This window comes from Condylura cristata, unplaced genomic scaffold, assembly GCF_000260355.1.
Source record: "Condylura cristata isolate star-nosed mole 26May11 unplaced genomic scaffold, ConCri1.0 scaffold00024, whole genome shotgun sequence".
Classification (NCBI taxonomy): domain Eukaryota; kingdom Metazoa; phylum Chordata; class Mammalia; order Eulipotyphla; family Talpidae; genus Condylura; species Condylura cristata.
Window position 1 is genome coordinate 13,614,113 of NW_004567125.1, and position 11,948 is coordinate 13,626,060.

Sequence of the window (11,948 nt, forward strand, 5' to 3'; positions counted from 1 at the left end):
AATAAATAAAAGCCTTGTCTTTTTCATGAATTCCTGAATGTTTATATCATGTCATCTTTGATCCTTTAGATTAACAGGACCTCTTTCAAAAGTCCTTTTTGAATTGCGTGATTCTAATACTTTGAACATGCGCTAGGATTTCCTATTAATTATATGCTGTATGAAAACACTAACATTTAAAAAACTAGTTTACCATTTTTTGTAAATTAACCTGATATAGAGAATTTCAAATAAACACAAAAGACAAGAAACTGTCATTTGTCCTGCAGGACTTTCCACTTTATGATTCTGTTAAATATTCAAGAGTATCTAGCCTCATAGATAGTCAGTTAAATATATAAGCTTGGTTGGATGGTTTTTGCTATCTGTCTCCCTTTTGTTTATTGCAATGGCCAGGGCTTTTAGTGCAATACTGAAGGTAGAGGCAAGAATGGGCATCTTTGAACTTGTTCACAACTCCAATGGGAAAGTTTTGCCATTAAATACCAAGTTCTATTTTATATATTTTCAATATTCATCAGGAAATTTACTGTTGTATGCAAGCTACCTTCTATGCTTTTCTTTTTAAAAAATCATAAAAAAATAAAAATAAAAAATCATAAATGTTGATGAATCATTTTTAATTTGCTTTGCATTTGTCTAGAGACATAAATTAGTCCTCACACTTCAGAGAACTCTATGCTGGCACCTGGCAGCATCTCTTCTCACAGGGTGCCAAGGTAATATGCCCAACCAGACTACATGTTCCTTTCCATCTAGGCTTCAGACAGCCTACTAGCCTGGGTACCTCTAAGCCTGCTCCTAAAGTTCACTCAGGCCTCTGACTTCCTCAGGGTGATGTGTTCCAAAGGAAGCTATCAGGGGTGTATGCAGAACTTAGAAATGAGGAGGGGGAGGCGGAGTCTCAAGTACATAGGTACCAGGCTCCTCCCCTGTAAATGGAAGAGGAGGGTGGTCTCTTTCTGTCAGGGGCCAACTCTCCCTGCACTACCATGTTCTACTTGAAACCCCATGAAGTCAGAGAATTCTAAGCTAAACCTGATCCTCCAGGTCCTTATGAAGCTATCAAGATAAAAGTCTAAAATATTTTAATAATTTGGCGCCTTGATTTTACGTAATTGTTCACTACATCGTCTAGTATTGTGCACATAATAGGGGTTCAGTACATTCTTGAGGATTATAAATTCAAATAGAATCTGTAATTTTCTATGCTGGTTGCTGGTATGATGGATAGGTTTTAACTTGAATACTTAAACTGCTGCTACTCAACTACTTACCTACAAGGGGAACAATTTAATGACTCAACCAAACTGGTTTTTTTTTTTTTAGTCATAAGAAGAAATGCTATGAAAGTTGCCTAAGGCTTCAGAGGGTTGCAATTTTTAGAATCATCTATAACATTCCCAGACATTGCAAAAAATCAAAAAGCTAAGTATTTTGTTTTCTTGACAAATGATTGAAGTATAATGTACTCAAAATGCATTTTCTTTTTTTAACTTTTTAAAAAATAATATAATAGTTTATTTTTACATCATTTTGTGTCTTTTTCCATCTCTGTTGTAATCCCTTTGGGGTTCCCATCACCAAATCACCCGTGTGCTATCACCATAGTCCAGTGCATTTCCCTCCCCCCACCGTTTTTGATCCCATTCCCCACTCCACCCCCATAAAATGTCTCTGGTATATAGTTGTTCATTATTATTATTATTACCCCCACCCCCGATCCTTTATACTCCTGCTATGAGTGAAACCATCCCGTATTTTTCCTTTCCTTTCTGGCTTATTTTCATTAAGCATGATCCCTCCCAGCTCCATCCATGTTGCTGCAAAAGGTAAGTGTTTTTTTGGTTTTTTTTTGGTTGCTGAGTAATAGTCCATTGTGTATATGTACCACATATTTTTAGTCCAGTCATCTATTTTTGGGCATTTGGGTAAAGCTAAGTATTTTTAAGAGTATCAGCATTCACTTTTTTGCATTTAAAATTTCTTCCATTTTAGTGTTTATATCCATACAGACACATGTGCCAATAAGCATACATTTTAAGAACACGGACTATAGTTTACTTTACTAGTTAATATGATTTCATAGAAATATTAAAAAAACTAATTAGATCCCACACCTTTTGTCATGAGTTAAGTAAATTCCAATTTTCAGAGACCACGTTAAAAAGCTAACTGAGCATACTACCTTTCTTGATAATATGACACATGGGGCTAAAAAGGTAGCAATACAGGCCCTCCCTGGTGGTTAAGTGGGTTGGAACGCTGCACTGCTAAGCTAAGCCAAGCAGTGGCAGCTTCAGTGCAAGTTTGATTCCCACCCCAGAGGTGATCCACATGGCACAGACCTCTCCTGCAGACCTCTCCTGCTCACCCACTGCTGCCCTCAGCAGTGTACTTCTTTGATCTGCCTGCTCTGCTCCCCACTGTTTCTGTTTAACCCTCTAGCCACCCCTGCACCTCTATCTGTACCCCATTTCTGTATGCATAAATAAAATCTTTTAAAAAAAAGTTGTAATATATAACGATTCCACATTAATTTCTTCATTCTTAGAAACAGACTAACAATACATTTCTTAAAGTAGATTACTTCAAAAGGTGTCCTAAACATGTTTTTCTAAATGCGTAAATAACTGGGATTCCTGTGAAAATAGCATTTTAATAAGGGTTTTACTAATGGCCTTTCCTCTACATTTCCAAGGAAAATTCAAAGATTTACCAATATGCCTTCAAAAAAGGGCCTTCTGGGGTGTTGCTATGGGTTAAAGTGCAGCACATGAAGCTGTCAGCAGCCACTTCAGTACAAGTTTGATTCCTGGCCAGGGAGGTGACCCACATAGTGCAGCAGACCTCTCCCCTCAGCAGTGTACTTCTTCGATCTGCCTGTTCTGCTACCTGCTCTGCCTCTGGTGAACCCTTTCATCACTCCTGCACCTCTGGCCTGTACCCCAGTTCTTTATGCATAAATAAATCTTTTTTAAAAATAAAATAAAATAAAAAAGAGAACTAAATTTCAAAATATGTCCAAGGAAATATGCTTTAGATTTTTAGAAATATATTAGTTTTCAATTTTTGTACATTATCTTGTCCAGCCATACTTTTAAGTTCACAGAATATTTTAAAAATTATAACTTTAAAAACACACATAGAATCTGGTGATATAACATTTTAATGTCAAAGTATAATTTACATGATTAACGAGTTTTGATTTCCATATATTTTATTTGAACAGTTTATGAAGCTAACAAAACAGTTTCCAAGTCACATCAAGTGTTTTACTCTCTCACATTTCAAATGAGATGCTGATGGCCTCAACACTGGTCTGCCTTGAACAGCAGCAGCAAGGGTGGCAATGTCCTCAGCAAGTTTCTTTCCAAGCTACCATTTGTCACAAGTTCATATTTTTCTTGCTTGTGATCCCAAAACTGGCAGCATTTTCAGTTCATCCACTCTGTTCTTATGTATTTGAAAAGCAGGCGTTACCCATCTTCCGCAGGAACACTGTTCACCATACCAGTTGAAAGAACCCAACTTAGCATTGCATTTGGGACAAAGAAGCTGAAATGGAGGAAATAGATTACTTTAGTCATTCACTATTACACAAAACAAATAATTATCTTTGGCAACATAGGATATAAAAGCGGGTAAGACATGGCTCCCACCATCAAGGAATCTCTGATCTAAACCATGAGATATAATACCGTGCCATCTCAGCTCTATTACAATAGCTGAATTGTATGATAAATTATGAAACATAACTTGTGCCCAATTACAGATGAGAATATTAGAGAGTATTTTATTTATTCACAATGGACTATTTCTCAGCTATAAAAAAAAAGAAGAGATTCTGCCATTGGTGACAACAAAGAATGAACTGGCAGGGACCATGCTAAGGGAAGTAAGTTAGGAAAGAGACAAATGACCGGTAACTTTACTCATAAATGGAATGTCAAGAAACAAAACAAAGGTTCAGACAAAACCAAACCATAGCAAACCCTAGAAATCTGGACTGAGAATGGGGGCTATCAAAGGGAAAGTATGGGATTGGGGACAAAGGGGACAGGTGTGCACAGTGGCCTATAGTGGGGGATTCTGGGTGCTCTGTTGATATGGATGGTGTCACGACACACTGACGAGGCATGAACCTGTGTTTACCACAATAAAAAGATAAACCAATGTTACCACAATAAAAAGATAAACATAAAATGTAATGCCAACTATTATACTAGATGGATAGTTGAATAAGAAACATGTTGTATCCCTGGAATTTAGAGGAACAGCATAATTACAGCAGGAAAGGAAAAAGTGAAGCTCAAGAGCTGAAGTGAAAGGATTCCACTCTACATTCAAGATTTCAAACAAGCTGAAATCATCATAGCTAAAGGATGGGAAAGCACGTTAAGATTTTCATGTCCCATTACTAGCCAATACTGATGCCATACATATGTGAGGCCTCAAATACCTTGCTATTCAAAAACAAAGACAGCAATAAAACAAATTTTTAAAAGCCTAGTAAATCTACTACATTTTCTTCTAAATCATTACTGCTAATTCACAGCATTATCTGTTATTTTTAATTTGAACATAGTATGAGGTAAGCTTTTTTATTTTCAAATGCACAACATAAATCAGTATTTACTAACAATGAAAAAAAGAAAATGGGCCAAGGATGTGAAAAATGTTTACAGAAAAAGCAACTATAAATGACTGATAGCTATACAAAGATGTTGGTCCTCAGAAGCAGATGATCTAATGAATCTGTAGAATAAAATGTTTCCTCACCTGTCCATCCATCACACCCAACAAAGCAGATTCCATCCACTGAACAGGTTCAATGAAATAGGATGTGCACTGAGCCTGGCTCCCTGAGGTAAGCATGAAAGGTGACGTCACTCTCTTGTGAGCAAAGGCTATAGGACCACTTCCTTCATTATGATCCAAAATGCTAGAACTTCGAAATAAAGAGCGCCTGAAACCCCCAAACAAATAAAAACATTAAAGACTTCTAAGTAGATGAGATGTGCAGTATTTCTTAGCAAGAAAATAAAAAAGTGATTTTAAACTCTTCTTGAAAGCAGATTTAAATTTAAATTTTCTGTATTATTCAATTAAACAAAGCTCTCCCTACAAAGAATTAAGACAGTGAAGTTTTCACTATTCACACAAGATACAGTACCCAGAGGAGACATAGAACTTTACCTGCACTTTCTACATTTGTAGAGAATCTCATCCTTTAGTCCCTGTGAAATGGTGGTTGGGTCAACGGCAAAGAGTTCTTGAGGTAAGTTCTGCAATTCTATATGACACAATGAAAATGCACCCATTTGTCACAATCAATCCTCCTCATTTTCAAGCACAAATCAGTGAATGTAAACAGAGGAACAAATGTTCTCAAAAAAATTAAAAATGAACCAACTCTAGCACTGAATAATCAGGATGAGGTAGAGGAGTCTATGTTGAAAACTTGGGGTTCTGGGTACAGATAGCTTGAATCCAAATCCCAGTCTACCACTTACAAACCAGATGGCTTTGAACAAGTTATTTCTTGCTAACCCTTTCTCAGAAGGAAATAAGAGAATCTGTCTCAAGGGATTAGTAGGAAAGTGAGGAAAGGCCACTGAAGCGTTTAGCATCAGTGTAAGTGTTCAGCATCTAGAAAGAACTCTAACAAACGGGCAATTACATACCTGGATACTTCTCTGTAACCTTTTGTAAACGATATTGTTTATAAATTGCACTAGAGGTATCGACTTCATATCCCATTGCCTCGTATAATTTCAGTTGCCACTCAAACCCCTCATTCATCCTGTAACAGCAAATGTAAAGTTTTCTTTAAGTAAATAAAATCACATCATAAAAGTAGAAATATTACTATAGCAAAGATACGCACTTAGCCTTTGGTTTGATAATCTTAAGGTTGTCATAGGCTTTTTCAAAGGTCAGTCCTTCAGTCTTCATTATAAAAGCAGTCATTACAGCCACACTTCGACTGAGTCCTGCATGACTGAAAAAGAGGCCTTTAAAATAAAATGGCAAATAGCAACAATTAAAACAAAGAAACAAAAAACCCAATCCCCAATTAATGGTAAAGTCTGACCCACTTCTTGTTTGCTGCTTCTATTCAAACCCTCTGCCTTTGAAGTACTGCCAGTGTACAACAACATTATTCCTTTATTTTCTCTTCCTTAAATTCCAAACCATGTGAATGTATTATCTATTCAAAACAATTGCACTAGGTTCTCTGATACTCCCTATTCATTAGACAGCTGCCTCTTTCATGCAGTGCCAGTCTGCATCCATGAGACACCATAGGGAAGGTCAGAGTGAAGGCATTTGGTCTTATTCAGCACCTGGTCACTAGGGCTACTTTTAACCCTGGCAAAGTGGGTATTCTTGCCTTCAGTGACCCATCTCACTGACCTCAACTACATGGTCTATATGTTTCAGTATGATTCCACCCGTGGCAAGTTCAAAGACACAGACAAGGGTGAGAAATAAAGCTCATCTCTCATCTGCCCAGCACAATATCTCACCAATATCATGCAGGGTAATGCTGTTGCTGAATACATTGTGGAGGCCACTAGTGCCTTCACTACCTCAGAGAGGGCTGGGCTCACGGGAAAAGTGGGGCCCAAAAGGTCATCATCTCTGCACCATCTGCTGGTGCCCCCATTTTTTTTTTAAGATTTATTTATTTGTGCATACAGAACTGGGGTACAGGCCAGAGGCTCAGGGGTGGTGAGAGGCTTCACCAGAGACAGAGTGAGGAACAGAACAGGCAGATCCACGAAGTACACTGCTGAGGGGAGCAGCGGGCGGGTCAGGAGAGGTCTGCCACACCATGTGGTCACCTCCAGGGCAGGTGGGAATCAAACTCATGCAGAAGTGGTTTTAGATTCTCAGTGCTGTGCTTTAACCCACTGCGCCACCAGGGAGGACCAGGTGCCCCCATTTTTAAGACAGGTGTGAACTGTGAGACAACTCCTTTGAGATTGTCTACAATACCTCCTTTACAACCTACTGTGTGGTACTGGCCAACTCTGGCATCACGGAGGTAATCAAAATCACAATCCATTACATTACTGCCACCTAGAACACTGGTGTGGTATGGTAGTGACAGGGTCACCAAGACATCATCCCCACTTCTACTGGCACCACCAAGGCTGTGGGCAAGATCAGCTCTGAGCTGAAGTAGGAAGCTCATTGGCATGACTTCCCATGCAGGCACCCCCAACTACAATTGACCTCTAAACAATAGGTGGGGGAAGGTGTTGCCAAGGGGAGCTGACTTCCCCTCCTCGCAGTCAAAATCAGCTCATAACTTATACCCCTCCCCTCCAGTACATCAGATTCCAGCATTTAAGAATTCAACCAATGGACAAGACATAAGGGTAGGTTGCATCCAGGAAAGGGGTACATAGGATAGAAAAAAAATCCACCTGTAAGTAGACCAATGTAATTCAGCCCCTGCTGTTTATACTCCCACTGTATTACACTCCAGTGCACCCAAACAGGACTATTTAGGAACCCCCAAATACCCACTGGATTTCCATTGCTACAACTTGCCCCCATCATCTTTTCCCTGGGCAATTTAAGAATCTTTCAAAAACTAAACAATTAAGCTCTTCCCAATATCAATCATGCCCTGTACCGAACAAAAACAGTGAAAATAATATGCTCTTCCTCTAAGGTTGAACAAACCTAACCTTTGTTCATCTCAGTAGACACCTCGCATCTATGGTGCGCTGCAAACATCTGGGTGTGAGTCTGGCTTCTTCTAAAGGCTTAAACTCTCGATGCCAGGTCATTATCATTTATCGGATGATGCTCACCGCCACCGCACCTCTCTCCCCAAAACACAACTCCGGTGGCAGCAAAATGAAACAACCAAAACGTGAATGAGTGGAAACGCACAAAAGCCGGGGGGTTCCGCCCCCGGCTCTCGCCGACTCATGCCTGCCTCGAGGGAGCGAGTGGGCGTGGATCCCGCTGTCCATCCGCCCCTGAGGCCTCGGAGGAGAGAGCGGCGGGGCGGGGGCGTCCACTTACCAGTGCACCAACGCCGCGCGACCCTCGGCACGAGCCTGGCCAAGGAAGGCCACGCACCGGTCCAGGTGGCTGAGCAGGTCGGTTTCGGGTCTGTCCAGCGCCGGCACGAAGAGCCTCCGAAGGCCCTGCATACCAGCCCCCGCCCCCAAGTCTGGCGGCTCGGAGTCCACCGTCAGCACGGCAGTGATGCCCGCCTGCAGCAGGCGGTCTGGCTCGGCGATGGCCGCCGCCCCGCCCAGGTACAGCCCCCGCCGCACTTCCAACATCTGCCCGGCCGAACTGGTCTCGCTGGCGCCCAGACTCCCGCGCCCGCCGCCATGGTGGGCATCCTGAGCCTCCAACATGGCGGTACCCAGCAGCCAGGCGCCGGGCCATGCCATCGAGTCGCGGACGGCTAGAACGTCCTTACTCTGGGATCCAGCCGGCCTGAGAGCGCCACCGCTCCTTGGGAGGACCAAATTCATGCACTAATGGGAATTAGGGAAAAATTGACGTACTGCTCCTGAATCTAAACCCCATTCAGAGGACGTCCTTTCTCCCCGATCCCACAACCCCTCCCCATCCTACCCCCTACGTGGCCTACTCGAATTTGTTGGTAGAAGATAAAATTACCCAAATACAGAGTTTCTCAGCCTTTTCGTGTTCAGACTTTCCGGAAAGAAGCAGCAAAGACTGCTGGATTCATGTTTAGACGATGACACTACCGAGTCAGCAGTATCATTTTATCGGTTTGATGCTGTTTTTCTGTTGCTTATAACGTCGTTTGCATTTCTTGTGACTGCTTTTCCTTCCTGTCTAGTTTTTGTTGTTTTTTGTTTGTTTTGTTTTTGGTATGAGAATTCTTTTGTTGATATATACTGTTTCATACCACTTGAAGATTTAATCTCATGTTTTTGTACATCTGTGTCCTTCACCCTACCAGACACGAACATCTGGAGCACACCTGTACTTAAATAAGCTGGGTTTATTACTTAAACACGAACAGTGAAAAATTTCCAGACATCTCAGAGGATTTGGGGACGATCCTATTAAAGGATTTTTGGTTTCTATTTGGTGATTGTGAACAAAGTCTGAAGATGCAAGCCCTGCTCTCTGGATTGGAAACAGTAGAAAGTGGGGATGATTCTGTGATGGTATGATGGGGTAGCTTAGGAAATTTCCTTTAGGGACCAATTTCCATAGTTGGTCAAGAAGTAGCAGTCAGGTAGGAGCACTCAGACTTCACCTAGACTCATGAAAAAGAATGGAGAAACCAAGATAAACCCTCACATATGTGTTCAAACGATCTTCAACAAAGGCCCCATGACCATACACTGGAGAAAAAATAGTCCTTCAAATGGTGCTGTGTTGGGGACCAGCTCCAACTATCGGGGTGTCTGGAGGCAACACAGGCAGGACCCTAAGATGGGAAGTGCGTTGGAGTGCGGAGATTCCAAGAGGGGGGAGAGGAGTGGGTGCAAGGAAGACACAGGAGTCAGGGTTGGATGCAAGTCTTCCTGCTCTGCCTTCAGCAGAGGTTTATTTTATACCTTTCAAGCAAGCAGAGGGATGACATTAGCATACGAAAGGGGCTGAGATCACAATCACCTTTTTGCTAAGAATAGTCTTGGGGTCGTTTTGACCTTTGCTTGAGATTATAACATTCTAAAATCAATCAAGGTTAAAAACAGGTACATAGGTGCACAAAGTTTAAGACTAATATTACTATAGTGAAGATTAACTAAAATAAAGTCCCTTAAACCTTATCTACTACTTAGTGGGTTTGTTTTTCTACCTGAGACATCCTGGGAGGCAGGAAGAGGAAATTTCTTGCAAATCAAATTTCGGAAAAGTTCTGTGAAGAAACTTGCTAAAAGGTTTTAAGTGAGTTTCCTTGAAGTCTAGACAGTAGAAAGCATAAATTGCTCAGAATAGGAGAAATAGGTGAATTTCCTTATTTAAAGACTATATAGTAGAAAGCTTGAGTGGTTATTTAGAAACCGAATAGAAGGCTAGGTGAGAGAGAGTGATAAGATTTGGGCTTTCCTCAGACTGGCAGTAAGAGAGACTTTGCAATAACAGCCATTTGTTTTTATTACTCAGCCAGTTGTTTAATGACTTTTGACTTCAAGAGGAATTTCTCACCCTGGTGCAGTACTTGCTTGTCAGGGCCAGGTAGCACCTCCTGAGGCTGAGGCAATCCAACTGTAAGCTGAAGGTTGCTCAGAATATTTTGATATTATAATTACACAAAAAAGGGAGGTCATAACATAAGTTAGCAGTGAAAAGTCTGATTTTTCAGAGCTTTTCCCGATCTACCCGGAATCTGTCGGACGATAGATGTTGCATAGCTTATGTCAGTGCTGGGAAAACTGGATAGATGCATGCAAAGAATAAAACTGGATTCTAACCAGAAAAGTCTTGCCCACTTGTGCATAGATAATAATTATGCACAGCTTGGTTCTGGCTGTGTACCCCACAGTGACAATATTATTAAAATGTCCACACTACTCAAAATCATCAATAGTTTCAATGTAATCCCTATAAAAACTCCAATGACATTTTTCAGAGAAATAGAAAAATAAATTCTAAAATTTGTATGGAGCTACACATACAAAAAGTCCTGACTAGTGAAAAATAAAGCTGAAGGCATTGCACTTCCTTATTCCAAACTACTATGCATCCATAGATGCACACATCAATGGAGCCTTTACAGGGCAAGGAGAGATGGGCACCCCTAAGCCCCCAAACCTGCCTGCTCTAATAGGTTCTGCCATCTGCCACATCAAGACAAAACATATGACCTTTAATGGAAAGGAACTTTAATACAATTAGTGTGCAATACAGAAAGACAAAGAATATAGTTTCTAAATCAAACATTCAAAGTTACCCATCCCCTCTTGGGCAGAAGTCCACCCAAAAGGGACTGGCCCAAAGCAAGGCCTGAAGCCCATTGTGACCTACTAGAGGAATACCTGGGAACTTACCTTGCTTTCATCTAGTCTTCTCCCCTGTATCTTATTCTTCTGTGGATATTAATCTGCACCCGTTGCTGTAATAAGCCATAGCTTTGTATACAGCTCTTCCAAGTTCTGTTTATCTCTGGTGAATCAGCAACTCTGGCAGAATCTGAGAGGGACTTGGTGACCTCCATACAGCATCCATTGTCTAGAACAGTGGGTCTGGAACCATCAAAATGACAAGTCATGAACTAGTTATACAAGTTGTTTATCTACTCAATGCAATAGTAGGCAGCTATTTAAAAAAATAACAAAGGAAGTGGTCCATGCAGGCAATAGTACGAAATTTTGGTTTTTGGTCTTGTTTTTTAAGTGGTGGTATTCCTGGGCATCACCATGAAAGAGACTTACTATAGAAAGTTTTATACACTTCTGGTCCTCCCTGGTGGTGCATTGGGTTAGAACTCAGCACTGCAAAACTAGCCACAGCTGCTTCAGTGCAAGTTGGATTCCCCTACTCTGGAGGTGAACCACATGGGGTGGCAGAACTCTCCTGACCTGCAGACCTCTCCTGACCTACCCGCCGCTCCCCTCAGCGGCGGGTTCTGTCTGTTCTGCTCCCCACTCTGTCTCTGGTGAATCCTCTCACAACCCCTGTACCCTGGCCTGTACCCCAGTTCTGTATGCATTAATAAATAAAAAATCTTTTTTAAAAGAAAAGGTTTTATATACTTCTATGTTGTTTTTATTTTTTAACTGTTAAAGTTATTGACTTAAAAATGATACATATTTATATTCTGCAGCAAGAGAGAACTAGTTAAGTGTTCATTTCCTGCATTTTATTATTCCCTAGGTTTTATTAGTTTTCTGTTAGAAATGAGATTTCCTTCCTTAACTGCCGAACATCTGAATTGTTACTGGTACCCACAGAGCCTGGCTCAGAAAATATCTGTCACTGTC

At 41.0% G+C, this 11,948-nt stretch overlaps 1 protein-coding gene across 2 annotated transcripts; it reads right to left on the bottom strand.

Annotated features, from left to right (window-relative positions):
• Window positions 1-3,157: 3,157 nt before the first annotated feature.
• DUSP12 (dual specificity phosphatase 12) lies at window positions 3,158-8,749 on the bottom strand. 2 transcript variants are annotated; one of them, XM_004688437.2, is made up of 6 exons: window positions 8,050-8,738; window positions 5,891-6,004; window positions 5,688-5,806; window positions 5,200-5,296; window positions 4,783-4,969; window positions 3,158-3,558 (listed from the first exon to the last, which is right to left on the bottom strand). In XM_004688437.2, the coding sequence occupies exons 1-6, from the start codon at window positions 8,511-8,513 to the stop codon at window positions 3,397-3,399; spliced, it is 1,143 nt and encodes a 380-aa protein (XP_004688494.2). In that variant the 5' UTR covers window positions 8,514-8,738; the 3' UTR covers window positions 3,158-3,396. The 2 variants fall into 2 exon arrangements, with proteins under 2 accessions (XP_004688494.2, XP_012584458.1); XM_012729004.1 differs by lacking the exon at window positions 3,158-3,558 and having other exon boundaries at window positions 4,783-4,865; window positions 8,050-8,749.
• Window positions 8,750-11,948: the final 3,199 nt, after the last annotated feature.

Bases quoted from the DNA above. Each gene is read 5' to 3' on its own strand.
- DUSP12 (XM_004688437.2), bottom strand. From the start codon at position 8,513: ATGAATTTGGTCCTCCCAAGGAGCGGTGGCGCTCTCAGGCCGGCTGGA. The intron at 4,970-5,199 runs GTAAAGTTCTAT...TGGGGGTTTCAG, and splicing joins TACAAATGTAGAAAGTGCAG to GCGCTCTTTATTTCGAAGTT. The intron at 3,559-4,782 runs GTGAGGAAACAT...CCTCCATTTCAG, and splicing joins TGGGTGTGATGGATGGACAG to CTTCTTTGTCCCAAATGCAA.